Here is a 15,083-nt window from a genome sequence, read left to right as displayed (position 1 = left end):
TCTTCTGGAGGTAATAGTGAGCCACTGAAGATTTGTGAGGTGGGAGTAACAATTGGACAATTATAGCAAGACTGATAATTTGAAGTGCAGAGAAGACTTTTAGCAATAACCCTCTCAATATACAAATGGGGAAAATAATGCCCCCAAATTTCAGGCTTCACATCTAGGGCTTTTATTATTATCACGAGCCTTTTCATCTGGGTAGCTGAGTTGGCTGGCTGACTTGCCTCCATTAGGTCACAGAATGAGCTTAAGTATTGCCAGCCTTTCATCCCAAATTAAATGAGCCTTAATGAGGTATTAAGAGCTGGCAGAAGAGGGGACTACTTTGCACCTAGGGGGATCAAGTGTAGGTGATAGCAGGATCATGCCAGAGTCCGTCTGACATCCAAGGTAGGGATCATCCCTTGGCTGAATATCCCTGGGGTTGTGCAGAAGCCCCGTCCATAGCCACTGACCATAGATCTACTGCAGTGCTATGTTAAAACTGGCATTGTCAAGATAGGCAGTATAAATCTCCAAAGAAGGGAAAAAGTTTGGTAATACATGGCTTAATAGTTGTTGATATTGTGGGTGTGGTAATACAGATGTCCCTCTGGAGTTGATAAAAGACACTGATTTGACCCATACAAAGATGGAGTAGCTTTGTCTGTTGACAGAACCATTTCTGTTTCTTTGGTCGCTTTCTTAGCAAATGACCCCCCTACCTCCCAGTTGAATAAGCCAGAAATCTAGGTATCATATTTGACATCTTTCTCTCCATTGCCCCGATACCCAGTCAGTACCAAGCCCTTCTATATTTTGAATACGCATGTGCCCTATCCTCTCTGCCATGACCTTAAACAGGCCACCATCATATCTAAATTATTGAAAAAGCTTTTTCTGTTTCTCCTTTCTCAAGTCTTGCCCTTCTTAATCCATTCTTCACACTACAGCCAAAGAAATGGAGAAAGCAAGACTCTTGGAAATGATTTTTATTTTTTAGAGCAAAAAATGCTTTCAATTAGAGAATAGATTATTTTGTTTTATTTTCCAGCTTCCCTACAGAAGAACAGTGATTTCACAAGAAGTACAAATGATATGATCATGACCACAGACTTAGCACTTTTTTCCAACCAGGAATCACAGACAAGGATTTCACAGAATCAATTAAACCATTATTTGTTCAACTTGCTAAAACCTGAGTCAACAGCTCTTTAAGATCTCAAACTCTGGGATTCTCAGTTTAGATAAGACCTTTGCAAGAACTAGTGCTTTCAGAGGTTTTACTAAAAGAGAAATTTCATTATTTAGCTACTTGGGATATGGACTCAGCTTTCTATTATCATAGATATGTGTGTTGAGAAAAGTGTACCTAGGTCATAGGTGGAGGATAACAAGATCCTAGTCAGATAAAATCTTCTGAATTTTGAAGTTGTCTTTTTTAGTCTTCTGATGGTGAGAGGAGAAGCAGCTAATAATTATTAGCTGTGTGTGTTTTTTGTTTTTTTTTTTTTTTGATGGAGTCTCTCTCTGTTCCCCAGGCTGGAGTGCAGTGGCGTGATCTCTGCTCACTGCAAGCTCTGCCTCGTGGGTTCACACCATTCTCCTGACTCAGCCTCCCGAGTAGCTAGGACTATAGGCGCCCACCACCACGCCTGGCTAGCTTTTTGTATTTTTAGTAGAGATGGGGTTTCACCGTGTTAGCCAAGATAGTCTCCATCTCCGGCCCTTGTGATCCGCCCACCTCGGCCTCCCAAAGTGCTGGGATTACAGGCGTGAGCCACCGCGCCTGGCCTATTAGCTGTTTATTGTAACAAGTGGGATACACATGATCACATTAGCTCTATGAGGTAGTTACAATCATCAACACTATTTTACAAAGAAGGATGCTTTAAAAAACTTGCTTAAGAGTCTAGATCTGGTAAGTAACAGCCAGGTAACAGCAACGGCCAGGATTCAAAGTCAGGACATAAGAACTTGCCTACTTAAGTGTGATATCCCATTGATCTGACATTCATGTTGCTTTCAATATTCAAAAAAACCCTTGTGAGATGGGTCTTCCCATTCTAGAGATATGGTTATTGAGGTTCAAAAAGTTTTGTTGTTGTTGTTTTGTTTTGTTTTTTTTTTTAGAGACAGGATTTCACCATCACCCAGGCTGGAGTACTGTCATGGCTCATTGTAACCTTGAACTCCTGGGCTCAGGTGTGCCATTGTGCCTGAGCAATTTTAAAATTTTCTGTAGAGATGGGGGGTCTTGCTATGTTGCCCAGGCTGGTCTTGAACCCCTGACCTCAAGTGTTCTGCCTGCATTGGCCTCCCAAAGTGCTGGGGTTACAGGTGTTGTCCACCAGGCTTTGCTCCAACTCAAAAAGTTTAAAACTTGCCTATGTCACTCAGTAAGTAGCAAGGCTGAGATTGAAACTCATTCTTGGCAACTTTCAAAGTCCGTGAGTTTTCCATAATGCCTTCCAAGAGGGCATCTGTTTTTATCATCCCACAGATGCGTTGACGGTATTCAGGAGTGACTGGATAGCTGGCAATAATCATAAAACCACATTTTCAAAACTTTACTGTGTAACCCTATGTGCTTAGCAAATATTGTAAAAATGAGGTTCTGACCAATAAAATGTCAGGAAAGTTAGTATAAATTGGTCAAGAGGGTGACAGTCACTCCAGAATTTGATTTGACCATACTTACCATATCAGATTCTCGTTCAGTCCTCAGCAAAATGAAGGGCTCCATTTTCACTCTGTTTCTATTCTCTGTCCTATTTGCCATCTCAGAAGTGAGGAGCAAGGAGTCTGTGAGACTCTGTGGGGCAGAATATATACGGACAGTCATCTACATCTGTGCCAGCTCTAGGTGGAGAAGGCATCTGGAGGGGATCCCTCAAGCTCAGCAAGGTAACAGTAACTCATGTGTCTCCTTTATTTTCCTTTCACGTGTCACTTAGTTTTTCAAGCTGTGTTTTAAACCATTATTTTATTAAGTGTTTCTCTAAGTACTGTTGAGGCATTTTTTATGTCAATTTAAGGGATTAATTATCAAAATATACTGAATTTGGCTTGGGGAGGTGATGAGCATGCTACCTTTCAGAAAATAAGGACTTCCTTTTTTAGTCCCCTGCTTGAAATCATTTGATTCCATGACCACTTCAATGAGCTCAGCATCTGCGGAAGGTACTATGGAGGCTACAGCAAAGCATGTGATTTCAAGGAGCATGTTGAAGTAGCAAGACTTTCACACATGAGTAATTATATAGTGTAATAAGTTAGAATTCAGGCAGTTGTTAAATATGGATGCAAGGAAAGAAGCTGACCTTAATTTAGCACGTTTAAGTCCCAGGAAGTTACATGTGCAACATTTCATTCAGCTTTCTGATAAGGATCCTGTGAAGCAAGCAAAATTACCACCATTTATCATTTTACCAAGAAGAAAATTCTTTCTCTCAGCTAGTGAAAATGTGGCTAGGTAGCAAACTGGGTCTATCTGGCTTCAAGAGCCAAGGTCTTTACTAATTCCATACTGAGTCTCAGGTGGGAAAGAGAAGGTGGTGGGCTTTTGTAGTAAGTGACAGCATCATGGAGGTGGTGGTTGTTGACAGAGGCCCTGAAGGATTTGGGGATTATGAAAGGTGGTGGGGAAGCAGGGTGGGAATTCTAGTAGTAGGAATTGCCTGATCAGGATTTTGAAGGTAGAAATGAGCCAAATGTCTTTCAGAAACGGGGAAGTGACTGACTTCACTCTATTTCTTTATTATTCAATTCAACTAACTTAAAAGTTTGACTGAAATTCTTTCTGTTAATTATATATTAAAGTATGAGGTAGAATTTATTTAAAATCCTATTTTTAAATTTTTATTTATTTATTTGATTAGAGACAGAGTCTTGCTCGCTCACCCAGGCTGGCACAACTATACCTCACTGAAGCCTCAAATCCCTGTATTCAAGTGACCCTCCCACCTCAGCCTCCTGAGTAGGTAGGACTACAGGTGTGTGCCACCACATCTGGCTAATTTTAAAATCTTTTGTAGAGATGGGGTCTTGCAATGTTGCCCAGGCTGGTCTCAAACTCCTGGCCTCAAGCAGTCTTCCGTCTCGGCCTCCCAAAGCACTGGGATTACAGGCATAAGGCACTGGGCATGGCTGAAAATCCTATTTTAAAAATTATTTTTTTAATTGATAAAAATTATATATATTTATTGTGTACAACATATTGTTTTGAAATGTGTATACATACAATATACATGTATGTATAGCTAAATCAAGCTAATTAACATATGCATTACCTCACATACTTATGTTTTTGTGATGAGGATACTTAAAATCTACTCTTTTAGCAATTTCAGGAATACAATGCATTGTTATTAACTATAGTCACCATGTTGTACAATAGACTTCTTGAACTTATTCCTCCTAACTGAAATTCTGTACTGTTGGCCATCTCTTCCCCCACCATCCCCCTTACCCTCTGATAACCATCATTCTCCGCCATACATTTTTGAGTTTGACGTTTTTAGATTCCACATATAAGTGAGATCATGTGGTGTTTGTCTTTCTGTGCTTTGCTTAAGAGTCTATTTTAATAATTGATTGTATTTGCTATGTTTTATTCTAAAAAGTTAAAAAGGAAGCATGTTGTGACCATATGTATGATTGTTAAGGTTTCAGTTTAATTTAAAATGATGTTGGTAATGAAAACATTTTAGAAAATGTCCTAAACTGTTCATATTTGGGCTATTGTATTGAAAAAGCATGCATTTTCCATTTTCACTACCACTTTAATATTGAGGTTCGTATGACTAGATGCTAACAAAAATTATACGGGTTTTTAACCTTAAGAGAGTAAGCATAATTTACAGGATTTACAACAATCTCCGGAATAACCAAAATGCATTATAAAAAATACATTTGGGATATCTCTGAAACACATAGGGCAGTGGAATGGATGTCTGTGAGGCTAGCTCTGTTGGACATCGCTGAAATCATACTACCACTTATTAAATGTTTCTCAGATTTTCAGAGTGTTTTCCCATGCATTATTTATCTGATCAATTCTGGTTTACCAACCAGCATCCATTCACTTAATTTTTCATGGTGCCTGCTGGTGTGCTAAGGCACTGACAAGTCATTTGAACTAAATAAAAGTGAGAGAAGCTTATATGTGAACTTTGGAAACAACACTTAGGCAAAAACTGAATTTCACTTTTTATTTTCAGATATAGAGGTTTAAGTCTCCATTTCCTTCTTTACTGATCAAGATTGCAGGGCATACACAAGGTTGTTTTTTTGTTTATGTGTTTTTTGTTTATAGCACATAACTAATAACTTTGGAAGTTGCTGGTCATCCAGCAGAGGTAGCGAGTAAAAGAAGTCAAGTCCTGACCAGCTGAGAGACACTGGCTGTCACTCCTCCTCTTTGCACTCAAGTTTCTGCCTCCGTAAAATGAGGAGAGTGGAGATGACTGTGCTCTCCCCAAAATGTCTAATCTCTCTGAAACCAGACCAACATTTAAAAAAATTATGTGTAGGATTCTATTTCATTTCAGGGATCCAGTTCATTTTCCCAACAGTGTAATGTGGTTGCTGCCTTCTTTGTAGGAGCTGTCTAAGGATGTATTATTTTTTTCTCTTCCATACAGCTGAGACAGGAAACTCCTTCCAGCTCCCAAATAAACGTGAGTTTTCTGAGGAAAATCCAGCGCAAAACCTTCCGAAGGTGGATGCCTCAGGCGAAGACCGTCTTTGGGGTGGACAGACGCCTACTGAAGAGCTTTGGAAGTCAAAGAAGCATTCAGTGATGTCAAGACAAGATTTACAAACTTTGTGTTGCACTGATGGCTGCTCCATGACTGATTTGAGTGCTCTTTGCTAAGACAAGAGCAAATACCCAATGGGTGGCAGAGCTTTATCACATGTTTAATTACAGTGTTTTACTCCCTGGTAGAACACTAATATTGTGTTATTAAAATGATAGCTTTTGGGTAGGCAAAACTTCTTTTCTAAAAGGTATAGCTGAGTGGTTGAAACCACAGTGATCTATATTTTCTCCCTTTGCCAAGGTTAGTGAACTGTTCTTTTCAAATTCTACTAATGCTTTGAAATTTCAAATGCTGTGCAAAATTGCAATAAAAATGCTATACATCAAGCTCACTGTGCTGTTTTCTTTTTAAAAAATTGTAAACAACTTTTAAACAGTAAACAGAAAATGCTGGTGATTGGAAAATCTAAAAATATACATAAAAAATAAACATCAACTATTATCTCATCATCCAGAAATAACTATTCATTCCTAATGTTTGAATTACTGTGTATTGTTACTGAAAACTTAAACATTGATTCATAGTGTAAACCAAAAAGTATCTGAGACAGCTCTCAATCAGTTTAGAAGTTTATGTTCCCAAGGTTAAGGATGTGCACCCAGGATACAGGTCTGTGCCTTTCTCCAAAGATGACTTTGAGGGCTTCAATATTTAAAGGGGAAAGGGTGGATATTGGGAAAGAGGAATAACTTTTTTTTTTGAGACGGAGTCTTGCTCTGTCACCAGGCTGGAGTGCAGTGGCGCAATCTCGACTCACTGCAACCTCCACCTCCCAGGTTCAAGTGATTCTCCTGCCCCAGCCTCTCAGGTAGCTGGGACTACAGGAGTGCACCACCACACCCAGCTAATTTTTGCATTTTTAGTACAGACAGGGTTTCACCATATTGGCCAGGATGGTGTAGATCTCTTGACTTCGTGCTCAGCCTGCCTCTGCCTCCCAAAGTGCTGGGATTATAGGTGTGAGCCACCGCGCCTGGCCAAGGAATACTTTTTAAAAAGTGTGGGTAGGTGAGAAGCAAAGGGTTGTATTCTTTTGAGCCTTTGATCAACCATTCACATGTGATAGGGAAGTAGAGAAATAGTCACTTGTGCATCAGTCCAGCTCAGTGAATCTGCATTTTTACATAAGATAAATATAGGAGAGAGGAAGCAATCAGACATGCATTTGTCTCAGGTGAGCAGAGGGATGACGTTTAGTTCTGTTCTTTGTCCCACACCTGTGAAGATAAGCTATCAATTTACATTGTTGGAGTGAAATCTGACAGAACTGTTTTAGGGTAAAGATCCTGGGGCCCACAAAACTTTCCTAGTGGGCAAATTGTGAGGGAGATATGTAGCTTGTTCAATCTTTACAGTTATCTTAGGAATAAAATGGGAGGCAGGATTGCCTGATGTAGTTGCCAGCTTGACTTTTCCCTTTGGCTAAGTGATTTTCGAGTCCTAAGATTTATTTTCCTTTCACAACAGTCAAATATGAGAATCTAAACAAAGTGCTTTTCTCAAAGGACCTTACAGTGCTCAATACATGTTTCCTAATACTCATGTAGTCCTTCAGCGTTATATGTGAGAATAGCTGGGGGCATATATGTATTCACCAGGTCCCATAAACAGCTGAAACCCAGAGTATGTTAAGTAATAAGCTTCTTCCTGTAGTATGAGCCACCTTGGTTTTGCCTTTCTACTGCATTCTATTCTCATTCTGGAATTTGTGAAACAAAGACCCAGATAACCAAGCCATTGTTATGCAATTGGATGTCTTCCCAGATAAAATGACAAAAGACAGAGTAAGGATATCACAAAACAATGCTTTTATTTCTAACTCTGACAGCGAACTCCCCCAGTGGGTTGTAACAAGAGTTAGAATCTCTGTTCATCTAAGTGCCACTCTTATTGATACAATAGTCCATATTGGAAATCCATCTACTAAAAACTGGGCACTTAAATTGTGTCAAGGCATTATGAATGGAATTTAAACACTTTCCTTCACACATTTGTTGCAGCAAACGTATGAAGGTGTGAAAGTACTTTGCTACCATTTTGCAGATGAGGAAACTGAGGCTCAGTAGAAGTAAGTAAATGTGCCCTAAGTCACACAAGTTTGTGGATGGTGTTACTGGATCCAAACCTAGGCTGCTTAGTGATTCAAGACAGTTATGCCAATCTGTACTAGTAGTCAAAATATTCTTTACTACCAGGCACTCTGACTTTTAAAAGCAAGTCAGTTTCACTGAAGAATATCCTTGATGAAGCAGTAAAAATTACATTAATCTCAACCCTTGAGTACATGTCTTTTCAATATTCTGGGTGATGTAATGGGAAGACTGGATGAGGCATTTCTGCAGCATACTGAAGTATGATGGTTGTCTCAAGGATAAGCATTTATGTATTTAAATTGCAAACTTAAAATTTATGTAATAAAATTGTGAGCTGCTTTTTCCACGAAGCACTGTCTTTTTCTTTTTTTTTTTTTTAAAGAAAGAGTGAAAATTTAGTTATTCAGATTTTGGGATTTGAAATGATATAAGATTTGAAAAGTGAATGAAGTGAAACTTTCACTTCAAGGAAAACAACTGACAGTATTTGTTGCTGATGATAAAATTTAAGCTTTCAAGAAATTTTGGGAAACTCATCCCCTACCATCAGCATCAGTCATGATATTAATGAATTTGATTTTTTGACATTGTGTGTCAACATTTGGAAGATATGCATAACTTAGCAAACCAATATTTTCCAAATGATCAATGCATGATATTATAAAATAATGAAAGGGTAAAATATCCACTCAAAGAGCAAAATAAAAATTTTAATCTAACAGGACAAATGATTCATTGATATGACTTCAGATTTACATGGCAATCTAACTATAATAAATAACTGCTTGTTGAGTTTGGGGATATATCAAAAAAAGAATTCAAAAACTATCTGAAAACATTATTAAAATAATCTTTCCTTTTCAAGTAAATATCTATATGAGGCAGATTTCCTTCATGTATGTCAACCAATACCACACACAGCAACAGATCAAATGCAGAAACTGGTATGAGAATCAAGCTCTCTTTACTAAGCCAGCCATTAGAGATTTACAAAAATCTGAAACAATGCAAGTCTTCTTACCAATTTTTTTTTTTTTTTTTGGTGAAATATAAGTAGTTTGTTGTTGTTGTTGCTGTTTTTTGGAGATGGAGTCTCACTTGTTGCCCAGGCTGGAGTGCAGTGGCATGACCTCAGCTCACTGCAACGGGGTTCAAGTGATTCTCTTGCCTCAGCCTCCCTAGTAGCTGAGATTACAGGCATGTGCCACAAGGCCTGGCTAATTTTTGTATTTTTAGCAGGGATGGCGTTTAACCATGTTGGCCAGGCTGGTCTTGAACTCCTAATCTCAAGTGATCTGCCCGTGTTGGCCTCCCAAAGTGCTGGTATTGCAGGCATGAGCCATCATGCCTGGCCAAGTTTTTATAAAATATGTTATTTGTGTTAACATGGTGGATTTATTATTTTTAAATGGATTAATAAATTTAAATTTATCAGTTTTAAATTTCAATGCAGTAAATATTCATAGATTCAACTCACATAAACAAAAGTTTTTTGAAGTTCTTAATAATTTTTTAAGAGTGCAAAGGAGTTCTGAGACTAAAACATTTGAGGACTGCTATTCTATAATACGTATTGCCACTTTTTTTATTACATCAGTAGATATTCAGATTGTTTTCAGTATTTGCCATTACAAATAAAGATGCAATAAACAACTTTCTTCATATATCCTGATGTACTGACACTTATTTCTGTGTCAGTATGTAGCTTACCAGGTTGCTGGGGAAAGTAGTAAATATATATTTGCATTATACTTTTGTTATTTATTTACTATATTCTTACTTATATTTATTAGTTATTATAAATGTATTTATGTAATTTAAGTACATGGAGAAACAAAGAAGAAAAATGGAACCTCATCTCTCAATAAATCCTGTAACGACTTTTTTTGCAGGGAGAAAAAGGAGAATATATGCATAAGGTTAGGAAATGCAAACAGTCCACAGAAGCATAAAATAAATCAAAAGCCTTGCTCTCCTTTATTTGGTTCTAAAATAATAATGTAACCCTTATTAAGAGTTTCTTGCCGGGCGCGGTGGCTCAAGCCTGTAATCCCAGCACTTTGGGAGGCCGAGACGGGCGGATCACGAGGTCAGGAGATCGAGACCATCCTGGCTGACACGGTGAAACCCCGTCTCTACTAAAAAATACAAAAAACTAGCCGGGCGAGGTGGCGGGCGCCTGTAGTCCCAGCTACTCAGGAGGCTGAGGCAGGAGAATGGCATGAACCCGGGAGGCGGAGCTTGCAGTGAGCTGAGATCCGGCCACTGCACTCCAGCCTGGGCGGCAGAGCGAGACTCCGTCTCAAAAAAAAAAAAAAAAAAAAAAAAAAGAGTTTCTTATAACTTCTGCCAGAAATAAAAATCATATTTATAATGAATTCATGTGGTGTAACTGCAAATACAGTTAGGCAGGTTTATCTATCTATCTATCTATCTATCTATCTATCTATCTATCTAGCTATCATCTATTTTTGTAATTTATCTAATGGATCTATCTCTATAGCATAAACTTTTAACTGTCCACCGAAAATTTCTTCTTCTCTTCCTCTTCGGCACACAGCTAAACTACATTTCTCAGCCTCCTTTGTGTTTATGTTTGGTCATGTGACTGAGTTCCAGCCTACTAAATGTGAGTAGTAGTGATATGTGCCACTTCCAAGACAAGTCCATAAAATCCCCCACCCTCTCGCTTAACTTAACAAGCAATAACTTTTGAGTTGTTTTATATTTAAGTCTATTTTTAAGGTAGTAAACCTACTCTAATACAGTATTTACTGAGTCTATCATCCTATTTTACACCAAAATGGATTACACACAGTGTCCTACATCTCATTGTTGTTGTTTTATTTAATATATCTTCATATATTTCAATAACATCTCAATATATGTACTTTAAATTTAAACGTATAACAAGAGATGACCATCTAAAAATTGTGCATTAATTCATATTTCCACTAGAAATTTATGAGAGAGCCTGTATTCTCACCTGTCTATGGTGTCATTACACTTGCAAAAATTTGGTGAAATTAGGGGAAATATTAAACATAATTTTTGGATTGAATTGCATTCACTTGACCATGGAGTGATCACCTTTTGTATTTATCGACCACTTGTATCTTCTCTTGTGTAAATTAATCTGTCCATATGATTTGCCCATTTTTCTATGTATTTTTCTAATCAAATTTCAAAGCTTTTTATATTAAGAATACTAACTTTTTGACTGCTCTCCAGATAAAATATTTTCTCCTAGTCTTTTATGTTTTCACTTCATTTACGATATCCTTTGACATACGATGTCTGTCTTTTTCTTTTACAGTTTCTGAATTTCCTGCTTTGCTTAGGAAGATCTCCCTTTCTGCGAGGTTGCACAAGAATTCTCCTAAGTTTTATTCTAATAATTTTGTGGTTTATCCTTTGAATTTATACCTAATTCATCCTACATTTGTTTTCGTATAGCATGAAGTGGTTAATTTTAATTTTCTCCAGATGGATAGCAAATTTTTCCTGCATCATTTATTAAATGAATTGTCTTTCTCCTGTAAAAATTTCACATCACTTTAGTCATATGTTGTTTCCATTATACTTTGAACTATTATAGACTGTTTATTCTGTTCACTGATCTATTTACCCTGGGTTAACCCTATCCTATTTTGACTGTGGTAGCTTTGTGGTAAATTCTAATATCTAGTAAGAAAAGTTGCCCATCTCTATAGCTTTTCTAGAAATAATTTTTATGACTATTATGAGACATACACTTCCATATGAATTTGTTATTCTGTACTAAAAATATCTCATTGGAATTATGATTTGAATTGCATTACATGCATACAAATGTAGGAGACATTTACATTCTAGGATGTTAAGAATTTCTATTTAGAATATATTACTATAATAACATAGTTTATTTTAAATATTTAAATAATTTTATTTATATAGGTATTATACATTTTAATTTAAACTTATGCCGGAATTTTTTGCCACTATGAATGAGAAATTTCTTCCATGTTCATTTCTAATTACTTGTTGCAGTGCAAAGAAAAATCTTGATTTTTAAAACATTATCTCCAAGCACCTTGTCAAGTAATTTTATTAAATTTAATAGCTGCTTGACTAGCTCACTTTGGATTTTTGAGGTATGGAATATTACAATCTACAATGGAAAGATACTTCCGTCTCTTCCTTTGCAGGATTTAAGCTGATTGTTTCATATTCTTGACTTATTACCTTACTCATTATTCCGTAATTATTTATTGAGAGAGTAATGTGCCAGGCATGGTTCTAGGTAGTAAGGATACAGCTGTGAATAGAACCGAAAAAGTGCATATTCTAATGGGTGGCACATGTAAACAGGAGTAATATTAGATTATAATTGATGCTGAGAAGAAAATAAACCATGGAAGGGGGATAGGAAAGCTTGGGTTGGGGGATAAAGGGAAATGAGTTTTAAGCAGGGTGGTCAGGGAAGGCCTCTCAGGGAAGGTGACCACTAAAAAAGTCTAAATCAAGCTTGTCCAATCTGTGGCCCATGGGCTGTATGCAGCCCAGGAGAGTTTTGAATACTGCCCAACACAAATTATAAACTTTCCTAAAATATTATGAGTTTTTTTGTGTTGGTTTTGTTGTTGTTGTTGTTTTGTTTTGTTTTTTAGCTCATCAGCTATCAGTGTTAGTGTATTTTATGTGTGGCCCAAGACAATTCCTCTTGTTCCAATGTGGCCCAGGGAAACCAAAAGATTGGACACCCCTGATCTAAATGATAACAACGGCAGCAGACATCTCTCCCATGTTCCTAATTGTAATGGAAAAGGCGTTAGCATTCACTACTCAGTACAACATTTGTTGGTTGAAATATGAATAAATAAAACAATAAATAATGAATTTATATTATACATGTGTATATAATATTCAGAATTATCTTAAAAGTATTATTCTATTACGTATTGCTGAAGGACTTATTTTGCTGGAAATTCTTCTAAATTTCATAAAATACACACCTAATTTTATCATATGGTATTCTTCTCTTTGGTAAATGTGAAGAGTTCTGTTGATAAGCTTTCTAATGTTGAAATGTCTCTATATTCTAAGAATAAATTCATTTGATCATAGTATAACATTCTTCTAATACTCAGAAGCATTGCATTTGTTAATATTTTGTTTAGAATTTTCATATCTATGTTCATAAATAAAACTGATCTCTATATGTTTTGCCAATAAAGATTATTCTAGTTTTATAAAATGAAGGCATTATTTGTTCTTTAAAAATCTGGAAGAAAAAGTTGTAATAATATCTTTAGCCTCGTGACTTAAAAAAATTAACTGGAGTATAATACACATACAATCAAGTACATGACTTTTAAATGAACTTGTACTTATTTGTACACAAATGAATTATTAAAATATTTCCAGTTATTAATAATGTATTCTCTTTTTTATATACCACTGCACTTTATTTGTTAACGATTTGTTTAATATACATTTTCATAAACAACATTTATGTTTTTTATAATATCATGTTAATACATTTTAAAAAAACATTTATGCTTTTTCTGTAATATATTGATATCAGGGTTAAGCTAGCTCCATAAAATGAGTTGGAAAGTGGTCCTTCTTTCTTTAATCTCAGAATGTTTAAGATTGATACTATTTCTTCTTTAAATGATTGGGCCTTAATGTACTACTTTCCCAAGTAGTCAAAGTGGTCCCCCAGTTGCATCCACCTCAGCTACCTTCTGAATTCATTTCTTTTGAATGGCATTGTAATATAGATGGTTAGGTTTTGGTCGCTTTTTTTTTTTTTAAGCGTAAGTTTGACAAATGGCTTTTACTTGTGCTTGTGAATTGGGATGCAAGCAAGCAATTTAACTATATATTTAAAAAAAATTATTACACCTGTCCTACCAAAGTAAAGTTCTTGTTATATAATACATTTCCTTATAGGAAAAAATAATTATAATTATATAATTAACCAACAACATACAGTTTATTTTCCTTTAGTTTCAAAATGAAATTATGAGTCTTTAAGCTTATTTTTCATAGGAATTTAAAAACTATTTCCCAGCAACCCCTAAACAAATCGGGCTGGATATTCTGTCCTTTTAATAGTTAGATGATTCAGCCTCATCATTGTCTGTGGGAAACTTTTCTGATCACAAATGTAAAGTGAAGCTTAGTGCTTCCCGTACTGGTTATACTGGTTCCTTGCCTTGCTAGGTAGGGAAATAGCCTGGTGGGTGGGTGGAAAACCACAAGTTTCAAGTTATATCCTGCACTAAAATTTAAAAAAAGTGTACTCAAATTGGCCAGGAAAGAAATTGAGAAGAGATTATAGGAGACTTTAATCAGATACTTAAGATATATGTCTTAATAAACCTTTAGTATATTTATTCTATATGAACATACTAGAGGAAAATGTAAATTCAAATGGGAGCTAACAGGATAAAATAGGTGGCAGTAAACAAAAATGTTCAAAGGAATCAAGAAAGTACTGAAGTGAGAATTAAGACATCTGAATGAAACAAATTTGAAAACAGGTAGACATCAGCCACGAGAAGCTAAATTTGGAGATGTATAGGACTGTATAATAAATATGGACTTGAGAAGAAATTGTCATTCAAAGAAGGCAGCAGCAGATGATTAAAGGTGATAAAAGAAAAACATGTAATCTAGGGTATTACATTAGGGTAGTGAGCAGAAATTGCAAAACTATCTGCTCAATTTTCTAGAGAAGAGTTTCTGCAGGAAAAAATTAGAGGTTGCGAGTAAGCATCTACTGTGGGTCAGATATTCTGTGCATACTTTCTCTTTTAGTCGTCGTGACAGGAACATAAGTAGCAATCATAATCATCTTTACCTTTGGGGAAACTAAGGCTCAAGACACTAGCCACCTCAAACCAAAGTCACACACAGCTAGTAAGGGTGGCAGCTAAAGGAGACTTTTGTCAAACTTATGCTTTAAAAAAAAAAAAAAAGCGACCAAAACCTAACCATCTATATCACAATGCCATTCAAAAGAAATGAATTCAGAAGGTAGCTGAGGTGGATGCAACTGGGGGACCACTTTGACTACTCGGGAAAGTAATACATTAAGGCCGGGAGCGGTGGCTCACGCCTGTAATCCCAGCGCTTTGGGAGGCCGAAGCGGGTGGATCACGCGGTCGGGAGATCAAGACCATCCTGGCTAACA

The 15,083-nt window shown here is 36.5% G+C and overlaps 1 protein-coding gene across 1 annotated transcript; it reads left to right on the top strand.

The window, feature by feature from the left end:
* Positions 1–2,682: 2,682 nt before the first annotated feature.
* Positions 2,683–6,132, top strand: INSL5 (insulin-like 5). Its single transcript, XM_011994963.1, has 2 exons — positions 2,683–2,889; positions 5,628–6,132. Exons 1-2 carry the CDS (start codon positions 2,715–2,717, stop codon positions 5,858–5,860), a joined length of 408 nt encoding a protein of 135 aa, XP_011850353.1. The 5' UTR covers positions 2,683–2,714; the 3' UTR covers positions 5,861–6,132.
* The last annotated feature ends 8,951 nt before the right edge of the window (positions 6,133–15,083 follow it).

Source organism: Mandrillus leucophaeus, unplaced genomic scaffold, assembly GCF_000951045.1.
Source record: "Mandrillus leucophaeus isolate KB7577 unplaced genomic scaffold, Mleu.le_1.0 Scaffold464, whole genome shotgun sequence".
In the NCBI taxonomy this organism is placed as follows: Eukaryota; Metazoa; Chordata; class Mammalia; order Primates; family Cercopithecidae; genus Mandrillus; species Mandrillus leucophaeus.
Note: the sequence above shows the minus strand (reverse complement) of the source record. Positions and strands in the feature narration are given on the sequence as shown.

Bases quoted from the DNA above. Each gene is read 5' to 3' on its own strand.
- INSL5 (XM_011994963.1), top strand. From the start codon at position 2,715: ATGAAGGGCTCCATTTTCACTCTGTTTCTATTCTCTGTCCTATTTGCC. The intron at 2,890-5,627 runs GTAACAGTAACT...TCTTCCATACAG, and splicing joins GATCCCTCAAGCTCAGCAAG to CTGAGACAGGAAACTCCTTC.